Below are 13,606 nucleotides of genomic sequence, written 5' to 3'. Positions count from 1 at the left end.
GGAGAGGAGAGGAGAGAGAGGGGGGGGGGAGAGGAGAGGAGAGAGAGGGGGGGGAGAGGAGAGGAGAGAGAGGGGGGGGGGAGAGGAGAGGAGAGAGAGAGGGGGGGGGAGAGGAGAGAGAGAGGGGGGGGGGGGAGAGGAGAGGAGAGGGGGGGGGGAGAGGAGAGGAGAGAGAGGGGGGGGGGAGAGGAGAGGAGAGAGAGAGGGGGGAGAGGAGGGGGAGAGGAGAGGAGAGAGAGAGAGGGGGGAGAGGAGAGGAGAGAGAGAGAGGGGGGAGAGGAGAGGAGAGAGAGAGAGGGGGGAGAGGAGAGGAGAGAGAGAGAGGGGGGAGAGGAGAGGAGAGAGAGAGAGGGGGGAGAGGAGAGGAGAGAGAGAGAGGGGGGAGAGGAGAGGAGAGAGAGAGAGGGGGGAGAGGAGAGGAGAGAGAGAGAGGGGGGAGAGGAGAGGAGAGAGAGAGAGGGGGGAGAGGAGAGGAGAGAGAGAGAGGGGGGAGAGGAGAGAGAGAGAGGGGGGAGAGGAGAGAGAGAGAGGGGGGAGAGGAGAGAGAGAGAGGGGGGAGAGGAGAGGAGAGAGAGAGAGGGGGGAGAGGAGAGGAGAGAGAGAGAGAGGGGGGAGAGGAGAGGAGAGGAGAGAGAGGGGGGGGAGAGGAGAGGAGAGAGAGGGGGGAGGAGAGGAGAGGAGAGAGAGGGGGGAGGAGAGGAGAGGAGAGAGAGGGGGGAGGAGAGGAGAGGAGAGAGAGGGGGGAGGAGAGGAGAGGAGAGAGAGGGGGGAGGAGAGGAGAGGAGAGAGAGGGGGGAGGAGAGGAGAGGAGAGAGAGGGGGGAGGAGAGGAGAGGAGAGAGAGGGGGGGAGGAGAGAGGAGAGGAGAGAGAGGGGGAGGAGAGGAGAGGAGAGAGAGGGGGGAGGAGAGGAGAGGAGAGAGAGGGGGGAGGAGAGGAGAGGAGAGAGAGGGGAGGAGAGGAGAGGAGAGAGAGGGGGGAGGAGAGGGAGAGGAGAGAGAGGGGGGAGGAGAGGAGAGGAGAGAGAGGGGGGAGGAGAGGAGAGGAGAGAGAGGGGGGAGGAGAGGAGAGGAGAGAGAGGGGGGAGGAGAGGCGAGGAGAGAGAGGGGGGAGGAGAGGCGAGGAGAGAGAGGGGGGAGGAGAGGAGAGAGAGGGGGGAGGAGAGGAGAGGAGAGAGAGGGGGGAGGAGAGGAGAGAGAGAGAGGGGGGAGGAGAGGAGAGGAGAGAGAGGGGGGAGGAGAGGAGAGGAGAGAGAGGGGGGAGGAGAGGAGAGGAGAGAGAGGGGGGGAGGAGAGGAGAGGAGAGAGAGGGGGGAGGAGAGGAGAGGAGAGAGAGAGGGGGGGGAGGAGAGAGGGGGGGAGGAGAGAGGGGGGGAGGAGAGAGGGGGGGAGGAGAGAGGGGGGGGGGAGGAGAGAGAGAGAGAGGGGGGGGGGAGAGATTTTTTTTTTTTTAACACAATGACAGGAGACACTCTGACAGGCTGTACTCTTCCTTGGTCCCCCGAGAAATACACAATTTTCTGTATGGGAGTTAACTACTGGGTTACCAAGATGCCAATGGCCAGGCCCAGGGAGGTAACAGAAGGTTGCCAAGCCTTACGCAGGTTTCATTTTTCATAAAGTCGAAACATACAAAGAGATCCTAGCATGTCCTATTTTGACTTCTAACTTGTTACCCCACATTTAATGATTTGTCAGTTTTGGAGCCTTTTCTTTGCTATCTGCATGAAGGGTCTCCACCATGCCAATAAATCATCATAGCAGACACACTACCTGTCCACTAAAAATGTAGTCTAGTATCTCTTTCATAATTGTCACTGAAATGCCTTCCATCTCAATGCGGTAGATGGACCCATCGTACTTTGGAGGGTTGTAGTTGAGTTTGGCTCTGCAAAATAAAAAAAAAAAAAAAGAAAACAAACACACACAACAACATTAACAAATGCAAAGGAAACACTCAATAATGCAGCAAAGTCTTCATCGCTATCTTTGCTTTAATATATGGCAAGTTACTAACCCAGAATCATCCTAACCAGTGAGATGCCCAGAAATTGGACCTGCATGTTTGTCCTTGGTCAGGACAAACTCTGAATCAATTATATCAATGAAAGCCCTCTAAAAACAAGTCTGTAGTGTCAAATGCCATACTTCTAAAAAGTTAAAAGGGGAGTTCCACTCATGCTGTCAAAAAATAAAAGTCAGCAGCTACAAAAACTGTAGCTGCGGACTTAAAAAAAACATGCACTCACCTGTCCCTCGGTGTGTCCCCTGCAGCCTGTTTTACCGGCCGTCTTCTCTTCCTGGGCACCGGCATCTTCAGTGTGGGCACCCGGCTGTGACAGCTTGTGGCTTCACAGCCGGGTACCCACTGTGCATGCGCGAGTAGCGCTGCGCTTCCTGAATGGTCCTGTAGTCTTCTGGGACCTGTTACGTGTCCCAAAAGACTACGGGGAGGGAGGGAGGGAGAAAGAGTGGACACCTTCCCCTTCCGATTGCCTAGGTGATCGGAACGGAAGTGGGAGTGGGTACTTGTCAAATTAGGAGTACCCGCTCCCGCCCCCCAAAGGTGCCAAACCTAATTGGGGAGCGGGGGACCAGTCTTTAAAGAGGAACTTCTCCTTTTGGGCGGAGCTCCGCTTTAAAGTGGTTGTAAACCTCAGACAAGAAATATGAACAAAGCATATCCCTCTATGGTGTGTGTTTGTCTAAATCCAGAGCACTAAGTGTCATATCTGTCTGCTGCTTCATTCTCTATCAGAATGAGTCACTTCTGACAAGTTTTCCTGACACTAAGAGAACAATAATGACAGGGGAGGGACCTCCAGCAGATTGACAGCCTCAGCTCTGTTCCTGTGTGAAGGGGGGGGGGGGGGAGGTATATTCCCTCCAATCAGCTCTCAGGGCTCTACTCACTGAACTTTGCAGTCTGTATTTTAAACTCTCTGCCATGTTTTTTGAAAACTCAGATAAGATATATAAGCTCCGGACTTTGAACAGATGTAGAGGAGAGAAGGCTTCAGATAAACAGGTACAATGTATGTAGTAGGATTTGTTTCATCTCTGTGTGTCACCTGAGGCCAGATACTTCACTGGGTGTATGTAAGGGTTTACAACCTCTGTACAGTGCATTGCTAAGTCCAATTCAACTGCTGAAACCAACTAAAATGGGATCAACAGATTTTAGTTATGTGCAGTTATTGGTGGATTGAACCACCTGCTAAATCCTTTCACCTTTCTGGGCCTTTAGCAGTCACAGGCCTTTAAGCCTTCCCAGCCACATCCACTGCACTTACTGAAATGAAAGAGTAGAGCCTATACAGGGAAACCTTTTTTTGCAAAGAAATCAGTAGGTGTCAGCAGCTTGGAAGCCTGCCATGGTCACACCAACAAAGTCTGCAAAAGAACTGTGAGAAAAAATGTTTTATGTGGACTAACACTTTAATCATTCCCAAATGACTACTAGGAGGACAATCATACACTGAAACAGGGTCATGACAATAAGGACAACAGGTGAGGAGGCAAAAAGGTGTAAATGGAACAAATCCCAAGACATAGCAAAACACACTGAAATGGTGGAAGAAGTACTTGGTGGAAAAATGGTGCAGATCACAGCAAAAAAAAAGCAAAAAGCAAAAAAAAGCAAAATGGTATATATTACCCTTTTCATTTCTTTGATCTAACTGCAGCCTCCCAGACAAAGCAGTGGTTTCCCCACTAATATACAGTGTCCGTAAGGCTAGGTTCACACCTATGCAGCTTGCGCTTGATCTGTTTCTGCAGTGCTTTTTGCAAACGTTTTTGCCACGTTTTTGATTATGTTTTTCTTGCTGCTAGGCAGATTAAAATGCATCACGTATCAAAAACGCATCACAAACGCAGGAAAAACACTACGTGCTTTTCTGCAGTGTCTCCATTGAAGTCTATAGAACCAAAAATGCACCTTTTTGCTTTTAAAAAAAGTCCCTGACCCTTTCCAAAAACCGCATCGGGTGAAAACACTGAGATGTGAATGTGTCCCATAGGAAATCATGTTAAATGGACTGCTGTGCGTTTCTTAGGTTTGTGTGGACACATAGGCAAAATACATGCTTGCAATAGATGTTTCAACAACATATTTCATTGGAATATTAATCAATAACATCTTCAATGTGATTTCTACCATTTGTGATGCACAGTTCCATGCGCTTTGCGAGATTCACATGAATCCAATGCAGTTAACTCCGCATTTCCATCATTTTGAGCACATTCGTTTATGATGTGTTCCTTCAGGTGATTCATACCTGTGATTTTCATTGAGTACACCTTCTCCTTTAGCATACCCCCCAAAAAAAAAAAAAGAAGTCAAGGGAGTTAAGGCCTGATGAGCTTATATAGTGGTATATCATACATAGGGGTGCACCGAAATGAAAATTCTAGTGCCAAAACCGAAAATTCAGGATGCACTTGGCTGAAAACCGAAATGGACACCAACACTGGCAGCGGGCTGGTGTAGTGATCCGTCATCGGCTGTGTCTCATGGACACAGCCAGTGAAAGATCGCACCAGAGGGTTTCCGCTCGGCCGTAATTGTACAATAGGCCTGGTGGGAAGAAATTAAAGGGTGTCAGGTGCGCAGGCTGTGCATGGGATGGGTGTCAGGTGCGCACCCGACACCCATCCCATGCACAGCCTGTGCACCCGACACCCATCCCATGCACAGCCTGTGCACCCGACACCCATCCCATGCACAGCCTGTGCACCCGACACCCATCCCATGCACAGCCTGTGCACCCGACACCCATCCCATGCACAGCCTGTGCACCCGACACCCATCCCATGCACAGCCTGTGCACCCGACACCCATCCCATGCACAGCCTGTGCACCCGACACCCATCCCATGCACAGCCTGTGCACCCGACACCCATCCCATGCACAGCCTGTGCACCCGACACCCATCCCATGCACAGCCTGTGCACCCGACACCCATCCCATGCACAGCCTGTGCACCCGACACCCATCCCATGCACAGCCTGTGCACCCGACACCCATCCCATGCACAGCCTGCGCACCCGAAACCCATCCCATGCACAGCCTGCGCACCTGAAACCCATCCCATGCACAGCCTGCGCACCTGAAACCCATCCCATGCACAGCCTGCGCACCTGAAACCCATCCCATGCACAGCCTGCGCACCTGGCACTGTCAGGGTGTCAGGTGAGCAGGCTGTGCATGGGATAGGTGTCAGGTGCGTAGGTGACACCCATCCCATGCACAGCCTGCGCACCTAACACCCATCCCATGCACAGCCTGCGTACCTAACACCCATCCCATGCACAGCCTGCACACCTGACACTGTCAAGGTGTCAGGTGCGCAGGCTGTGCATGGATGGGTATCATGACCCCCCCAACACCCATTTTATGCCTAGCCAGTTCCATGCATAGCCTGCACCCTTCACCGTGTAGCACACTTAAAAGTAGCCCAGCTCGGTCCATCAAGCGGCCACCAACATTGCACATGCATCACTGCGTAGCCGTGCCTCCCTCCTGTAGGAGGAGGGGGTCAGCGCAACCCACATCTCTCCCAGTCAGAAAGGGGCCGGGTCGGAACCAAGATGCAGCGGCACTCTCTTAATCTCCTCTCCTCTACATTACTGGCCAAAAGGACATTTTTGGCACCTGTATAGGTTCTTTTTTTAGATCAGCAAAATGCCGATAGGGCTTATTTCGATGCATCCCTAATTATAAATATATAGTGATATCTCCTGTGTGTTCAACCTTTAGGGACACCCTGTACAATCCAGGCAGAAACTTCAAAATGTATTTATGTACACACAGGTCTGTAGAAATCATGTGTATTTGATATTCCTATCAACATGTAAACATATTAAACATCATATTATATAAATACTATATAATAATAATAAACATCATCAACTATGGTAGAAGAGTATTCACAGAGCATAACATAAACAAAGCGTTGGCAGCGCTGTACTAATAATATTAAATATTTGCTCGCCAAGAATAACTATAAGTCAGAAAGGACCAAGGAGAAAAAAAAACAAACAAACACACTATAAAATACACTGATCAGCCATAACATTATGACCACCAACCAAAACCTGTCAAGGCATGGACACCACTAGACCTCTGAAGCAGGAGCGGACTGACAACTCATGGGGCCCCCGGGCAATAGGGGATCATGGGGCCCCTGTGTCCTTGCCCAAACTCAAAAAAGCCTATGAAAAGGGTACCAGGGGCATCTCATGGGGCCCCCTACTAACCCCGGGCCCTCGGGCAGTGCCCGAGTTTCCAAATGGTCAGTCCGCCTCTGCTCTGAAGGCATGCTATGGTATCTGGCACCAAGCTGTCAGTAGCAGGTCCTTTAAGTTTTGCAAGTTTCGATGTGAGGCCTCCATGGATCTGACATGTTTTTCTAGCACATCCCTCAGATGTTCAATTGGAATGAGATCTGGAGGATTTTGAGGTCAAGTCAAAATCTTGAATTCATTGTTGAGTTCCCCAAACCATTCTTGAATTCATCAGACCAGGCCATCTTCTTCCATTGCTGGGGGCAGCACAGTGGCTAAATGGTTAACACTTCTGCCTGGCAGTACTGGGGTCGTTGGTTCAAATTCCAACCACAGCACCACCTGCCTGGAGTTTGCATGTTCTCCCTGTACTTGCATGGGTTTCCTCCAGGTACTCTGGTTTCCTCCCACATTCTGAAGACATGCTGGTAGGTGAATTGGCTCCTGTCTAAATTGGCCCTAGTATATGTATGTATGAATGTGAGTTAGGGACCTTAGATTGTACACTCCTTGAGAGTTAAGGATTGATGTGAATGTAATATACACACACATATATATATATATATACACACACACACACACACACACACACACACACACATATACATACACACACACACACACACATGTATACATACACAATTGCTCCATTGTCCGGTTCCGATGCTCACATGCCCATTGTAGGAACTTTCTATGGGGACACCCGCTGCTCCGTGTGTCCATTCACCGACAAAGCCGCAGTTTCACCCCGCCCCTCTCTCTGCTCGTTGGCCGACTGGCTGTGATTGACAGCAGCGGGAGCCAATGGCTCCTGCTTGTTGTCGCAGGCAGAGACTTGGGGCAGCTGAGGCTGTCATTCACATCGCTGGATCACGATGGCGCTCAGGTAAGTATTGGGGGGGGAAGGGGGCACTGCTGCACACAGAAGGTTTTATACCTTTATGCATAGAATGCATGAAGGTAAAAAACCTTCAGCCTTTACAACCACTTAAATCGTGCCCATTTTTTTTCTACTTTCAACACATCAACTTCGGGGACAACATGCTCACTTGCAGGCTGATATATATCACCCGCTTTCAGATGCCATTGTAGCGAGATACTCAATCTTAATCACTTTACCTGATGTTTGTCATAATGTTATGGCTGATTGATGTATATTGTAAAAACACGCAGTGGTCCAAGTTTACACTGACACTCTGCCCAGGTTCTGTATGCCTTTAATTTTTTTCCCCTCGGCCTTAAGCTTGGGTTCACACTGATACGGTGCAGAATTTGCAGCGATTTCTGCACCGCATCAGAATCGCCCCCCGTTCATGCGAACCGCTGCGGGTATGTATGTTATCAGCACTCCAAAATCACTCCACAAAACGCGGTGCGATGTGCAGAATCGGATTGCATGGGTGTGAATACCCATGCAATCTGATTCTAGTACGGTCCAAAATAGGGTCCTGCACCTTTTTTGTGTGCAAGCGGTCCGATTTAGGCCATACTAAATGTATGGCTCCATTCGCACTGCACACAATTCGTATGTGATTTGCACAAGAATGCGGTACAGTTCCTGTGTGAATCACATGCGATATGCAGCACCGGATATATGTGAACCCAGGGATTATGTTCTCTACAGACAGATATAAGGGAGTTGGCATCTCCAATTTGTTTTTGGTTTTTTTTTTTTTTTAAAGGTCCAGGCTCCAGGATTGTCATCTGCATCCCAGCTTAACTGCCTATAATGTCACTGAACTGGAGCAAGCGTGCAGCAAGAAGTCTGTAAAGTCACATCTTCGCTCCTGGATGCTTTTCCCAGGTCAGAGGCTCAGTGGGTAACCAAACAGGGATCAGGGTGACATCTGCACCTTTAAACAGACATCAGCATTGGTAGATCCAATATTTCTATAATCGAAGGATTTCTTTTAAACTGTGACATTTGTAAGCACCCATATTTGCTCTTATATGATATTTCCAGAGGAATATTCTATCTCAGATAGACAGTGGGTGTTTCCAGCCTTGGTTACTAAATTGAGACAGAAGGGTCAAAGGCCACCATACACTTGGTATCATATATATAGTCTATCCCAGGGGTGGGCAACTGTGGCCCTCCAGCTGTTGATGAACTACAAGTCCCATCATGCCTCTGCCTTTAGGAGTCATGCTTGTAACTGTCAGTTTTGCAATGCCTCATGGGACTTGTAGTTCTACAACAGCTGGAGAGCCACAGTTGCCCACCCCTGGTCTATCCTATTCCAAGCTCTTCTAGTGTTTTATCATTTACACAGTGATGCTGAATCGAGGCATTTAGATAGCATGTGAAAGGTCAGTCAAATTTCTGGCACATATCAGTAGGAAGGTACTACCCAAATAAATACCTGAAGTAGCAGAAAATGGAAGTCTCCAATCTCTATCATACAGGTAATAAAAAAAACAAAACACTGACCCAAGGGATGTATCAGTAAGTGAATGTGGTTGGCACATACCTTATCCAATGTGCGCTCACTGCATTGGTTTCTTGCACCTACACTGATCTTGATTTTCAACATGAAAACTATTCTTTGCCCAGTATAGACCCACACCTTCACATAATTACTAACAATAAATTCAGCAATTTAATGCAAGTGTTCAGGCTTTTATCATAATAAGGCAGCAGAACAGACAAGACGGCTTGAAATTTGAGACAGAATGCTAAATATCCCAGGGATTGCCCAAGGGGCAGAATGACAGAACCGCCCTAAAAAATGCATAGTCTTGCAGTAAGCCAAAATAGTAGGTTGAGTTTTACGAGTTAACTCCTTCACTAAAAGGAATTACTTAGATTACCCAGTCTGGGAGTATCATAGGACACATATGCAGTCTTTGTAATAGCAGATATTGGTGTAACACAATCTGCAATGATAACTTGTTTCTGGCTGACTTCACCAGCTAATGCATGCGACATTGAGGCTAGGTTCACACAGGAACCGCACCGCATTCCTGTGAAAATCACATGCGATTTGTGTGTGGTGCGATTGGAGCCATACATTATGCTCAATCCGCAGATACGATCCATTCTGCGGGGATCAGAGGAGGTGTCACCAAGTGTTACCCCCGTGACACCAATCCTAGGGACGCCCCTGGCTATAGATCAGGCCACACACAAAATACCACTTTACTTCCTGTAGTCTCCTTATCTATCTATATATATATAGATATATATATATATATATATATATATATATATATATATATATATATATATATATATATATCTCACCAATTTTTTACTTTTGTTACTCATATAGCATCTTCCCAAAAACTCACTTTAAAGTTGTAATAAAGTGATACTAAAGTCTTGTTTTAAAAAAACAAACATGTCATACTTACCTGCTCTGTGCAGTGGTTTTGGACAAAGTGGCTTGGATCCTTCTCTTCTTGGGTCCTCCTGGTCCCTCCCTCCTGGTGGGTGCCCCCACATCAAGCAGCTTGTTATGGGGGTACCCGAGCAGGCGTGCTCTCGAGCCGCGACTCTGCGTGTCCATTCACACACAGAGCCGTAGCTCGAGCCCCCCAAATTGGCTCACTGGCTATGATTGACAGCAGCAGGAGCCAACGGCTCCCTCTGCTGCTTCAGCCAATCATGAGTGAGTGTTCCCAGAGAACCGAGGCTCTCGTGGCCATCGCTAGATTGGGATGGGGCTCAGATAAGCGTTAGGGGGGGCTGGTACACACGTGTTTTTTTTTTAATACATGAAGGTAAAAAATCTTGAGCCTTTAGAACCACTTTAAACCCAAAAGCAAAAACGTATTATATTGCAGCTTACCAACTAGATGTGATGACTGCATTTGTCTTCTTTTTTTAGGCTTGCTTTCTTTTATTCTCATCTGGTGATTAGGCCAGTAAGTTTGTTGTTTTTCAAAAGAACAAGCTCTCCAGCAGAATGTATCAGTTACAGAGATGAAACAAACCATTTACCAATCACAGAGGTGCTTACAATGGTCATCTTATTTATGTAAAACCTTTATCCCAAAAAGTAAAAAAAAAACTGTTTCTTATAACTGCTTATAAAGTATAAGTGGGAATTTGGCTTCAATTGGTTAGTGCATCCAAATCTGCTAGCACATCTAACACTCCCCTCCACCCAGACTGACAATGCTGCTGTCCACAGATTCCCTCTGTGCTCCTTCATCCAAAGTGAAGGATCCTAATACAGGAGGTGTGTTACTGGCCAGATCACCCAGTGATAACAAAGGGGGGAAAAAAGCCTAAGAAAGAAAACTAATGTAGCCACCACATCTAATGATTGGTAAACTGCAATATATTACAATTTAGGTTTTGGGTTTAATACGACTATGAATGTCCCGATGACAATATGCAAATATTTAACATATAAGAAAAAAAAAAAAAAAGGGCAGAACAGTGGCTTAATGGTTAGCGCTTCCGCCTGGCAGTACTAGGGTCGCTGGTTCAAATCCCACCCATGGCACCACCTGCCTGGAGTTTGCATGTTCTTCCTGTGCCTGCGTGGGTTTCCTCCCACACTCCAAAGACATGCTGGTAGGTTAATTGGATCCTGTCTAAACTGGCCCTAGTATGTGTATGTATGAATGTGAGGACCTTAGATTGTACGCCCCTTGAAGGTTAGGGACTTATGTGAATGTACAATATATATATATATATATATCGGGGCGGACTGACAACTCATGGGGCCCCTGGGCAATAGGGGATCATGGGGCCCCTGTGTCCTTGCCCAAACTCAAAAAAACCCATGAAAAAGGTACCCGGGGCATCTCATGGTCCCCCCAACTGACCCTGGGCCCTCGGGCAGTGCACGAGTTTCCAAATGGTCAGTCCGTATATATATATATATATATGCAAAGTGCTGTGTAAGTTGACAGCGCTATACAAGTACCTGAAATAAAATAAAAATCTATTTACCTTATGTAGGGACTAGCAGCTGCCAAAATATTCTTTTGCACAGGAATTTCTTGCTCTTCCACAATAAGCAAGGCATCACAGAAGTCAGATTCTTCACGGAATGAACTCATAGCTCGGAGAAGCTTGGCGGCATGTTGGGGGTCAGATACCACTGTCAAGGAGTTTGAATCTGCCATTTTGGACCAATGTGTGCAAGAAAGGAGCACGTAAAATGCAAAGCTGAATCAGAATGAGACGGTGACTAGATACTTAATATTCCTGGGGCAAAGAATTGGTATAGTTCTATCTTGGTCGGGGTGTGATGTGGTCATACAACGTATACTTAACCTGTACATGGACTGCAATACTGAGCTACTAACACTGATCGGACATAAGTAACATGCATTCTGTGTTATGTATGGTCTCTATGTTCAGAGCATTACAATATCATAGGCTGCTAAGATGCAAAAAAAAAAGTAAGCCTCTGAGGAGTTTTGTGTCCCGGTAAGTAGTAGGCACTTTGAGCTAAATCCAAACTACTGGAAGGTTGTGCAGGGAACAACAGAATGATGATAAAAAGGCACGATGAGCATAGTGAGCTGTACAGAAGCAGGCAGAGAGTTTTTCCTTTGGACAAGTTGTATAATGAGCTGTGTACAGGAATGTATATGGAGAGGGAGAATATTAACACAGCAGACTATGAGACATATACAGGACACTATGGAAGAACTGATCAGTAAAGCTACAACTACAGACAGTCTCTGGTCTCGGGGATAGGTGGATTGCTGTATAAGAAATATTGGACCATTAACAGTCACTATGAACGAGGAGATACAGAACTATAGTAGTCTGTACTGTGAAAGTGAAGACTCTCAACACATATACAGCGGAGGAAGATTAGAAGTGCAGCACACGTGGACCATTATATAGAGTAATGGAGCTCTGTGTATAAGAATGGACAGATGGGGAGTGGTATGAGTGCAATGGAGAGAGGCCAGACGTAGGGACTGACAGCACTAGGACAGTGGGATCATCCTGTCTGAGCAGGTGGTGGAGGGGGCTTGATGCACAGGATATGGGTAGGGATGGGTGTACTGTAAAGTCCAGGCTATGGACAGGGCTATGCATGCAGGAAAAGCCGATGTGTACAGGTAAGTGGAGGCTGTGCATTACATGTACAGGAATGAGCAGACACAGGAATAATACAAGTCCCGCGGTGTCAACGATCTTCCCATCGGGTTGTATAGGGAAGAGCACAGAGACTATGAGCAGCCACTGTCATACACAAAGGCTGGGTAAGGAGGCTCTCTGGGGAGGATGGGGGATCTCTAGGGGAGGATGGGGGATCTGTGGTGACCTGGGGGATCTCTGTGGAGAGGAGGGGAATCTATGGGCAGGCAGGTAGGAGGAGGCTGGAGGATCTATGGGGGAGGCTGGAGGATCTATGGGCAGGTAGTGGGGAGGCTGGAGGATCTATGGGCAGGTAGGGGGAGGCTGGATCTATGGGCAGGCTGGGGAATCTATAGGGGGGGGCTAGAGGATCTATGGGCAGGTAGAGGATCTATGGGAGAGGCTGGGGGATCTATGGGAGAGGATGGGGGATGTTGGGGGATCTATGGGCAGGCTGGGGAATCTATAGGGGAGGCTAGAGGATCTATGGGCAGGTAGAGGATTTATGGGCAGGCTGGAGGATATATGGGAGAGGCTGCAGGATCTATGGGCAGGTAGGGGAGGATGGAGGATCTATGGGCAGGTAGGGGGAGGCTGGAGGATCTATGGGCAGGTAGGGGGAGGCTGGAGGATCTATGGGCAGGTAGGGGGAGGCTGGAGGATCTATGGGCAGGTAGGGGGAGGCTGGAGGATCTATGGGCAGGTAGGGGGAGGCTGGAGGATCTATGGGTAGGCTAGGGCTCTGTAAGGAGGCTGGGGATCTCCGAGAAGACCGGGGCTCTGTAGAGAGGCTGGGAGACCTCTGGGGAGGCTGCAGATCTCTATGGCTGAGGGTCTGTGCAGAGGAATGGACAGACAGAGGAAGCAGAGAAGTGTGTTGCAGAGTCTCACAGTGGCCGCTGTATAGTCAGCAGAGTCCCGGGCAGAGCTCCTCTCTCACACAGGCTGTGTCTCCTCACCCCGGGCTCCTCTCCTCTCCTCCTCACACCTCTGTCCCCGGCTCAGCAGCAGCCAAGACTTCCTAACCAGCCTGCATGACGTCATCACGGAGCGTCCCACACCCCACGTGTCAAAACACAGCCCGAAACCATGGAGCCACAATCCGGCGACTGGAGAGAACGGGGCGGGGCCAGTAAAGGCCTTCTACGGGCCATCACATGTACGTCCGCCTCTCTTGCAGTTCTCAGCGTTCTAGCCCCACCCTGTACTCAGCTCATTGGCTGTGCCCGCCCCTGTGCCAGGCTCGGTGTGTCTTGCAGATCTCCA

General features: G+C 48.5%; 1 protein-coding gene across 3 annotated transcripts in view; it reads right to left on the bottom strand.

Moving 5' to 3' along the window:
* The window catches only part of GAN (gigaxonin), a 63,081-nt gene extending 49,690 nt beyond the window's left edge, over positions 1-13,391 (bottom strand). The window contains exons 1-2 of one of the 3 annotated variants that reach the window (XM_089689799.1): positions 11,192-13,391; positions 1,771-1,885 (exon numbers count right to left, since the gene is read on the bottom strand). In XM_089689799.1, the coding sequence (XP_089545925.1) occupies positions 1,771-1,885; positions 11,192-11,367 (291 nt within the window). In that variant the 5' untranslated portion in view covers positions 11,368-13,391. Of the gene's footprint in view, positions 1-1,770; positions 1,886-8,756; positions 8,778-11,191 lie in introns of those variants that run through there. The other 2 variants (XM_089689801.1, XM_089689800.1) reach the window with 2 other exon arrangements.
* Positions 13,392-13,606: the final 215 nt, after the last annotated feature.

Source organism: Staurois parvus, unplaced genomic scaffold (genome assembly GCF_062004578.1).
Source record: "Staurois parvus isolate SC_StPar_1 unplaced genomic scaffold, SC_StPar_1.0 ptg000498l, whole genome shotgun sequence".
Classification (NCBI taxonomy): domain Eukaryota; kingdom Metazoa; phylum Chordata; class Amphibia; order Anura; family Ranidae; genus Staurois; species Staurois parvus.
Note: the sequence above shows the minus strand (reverse complement) of the source record. Positions and strands in the feature narration are given on the sequence as shown.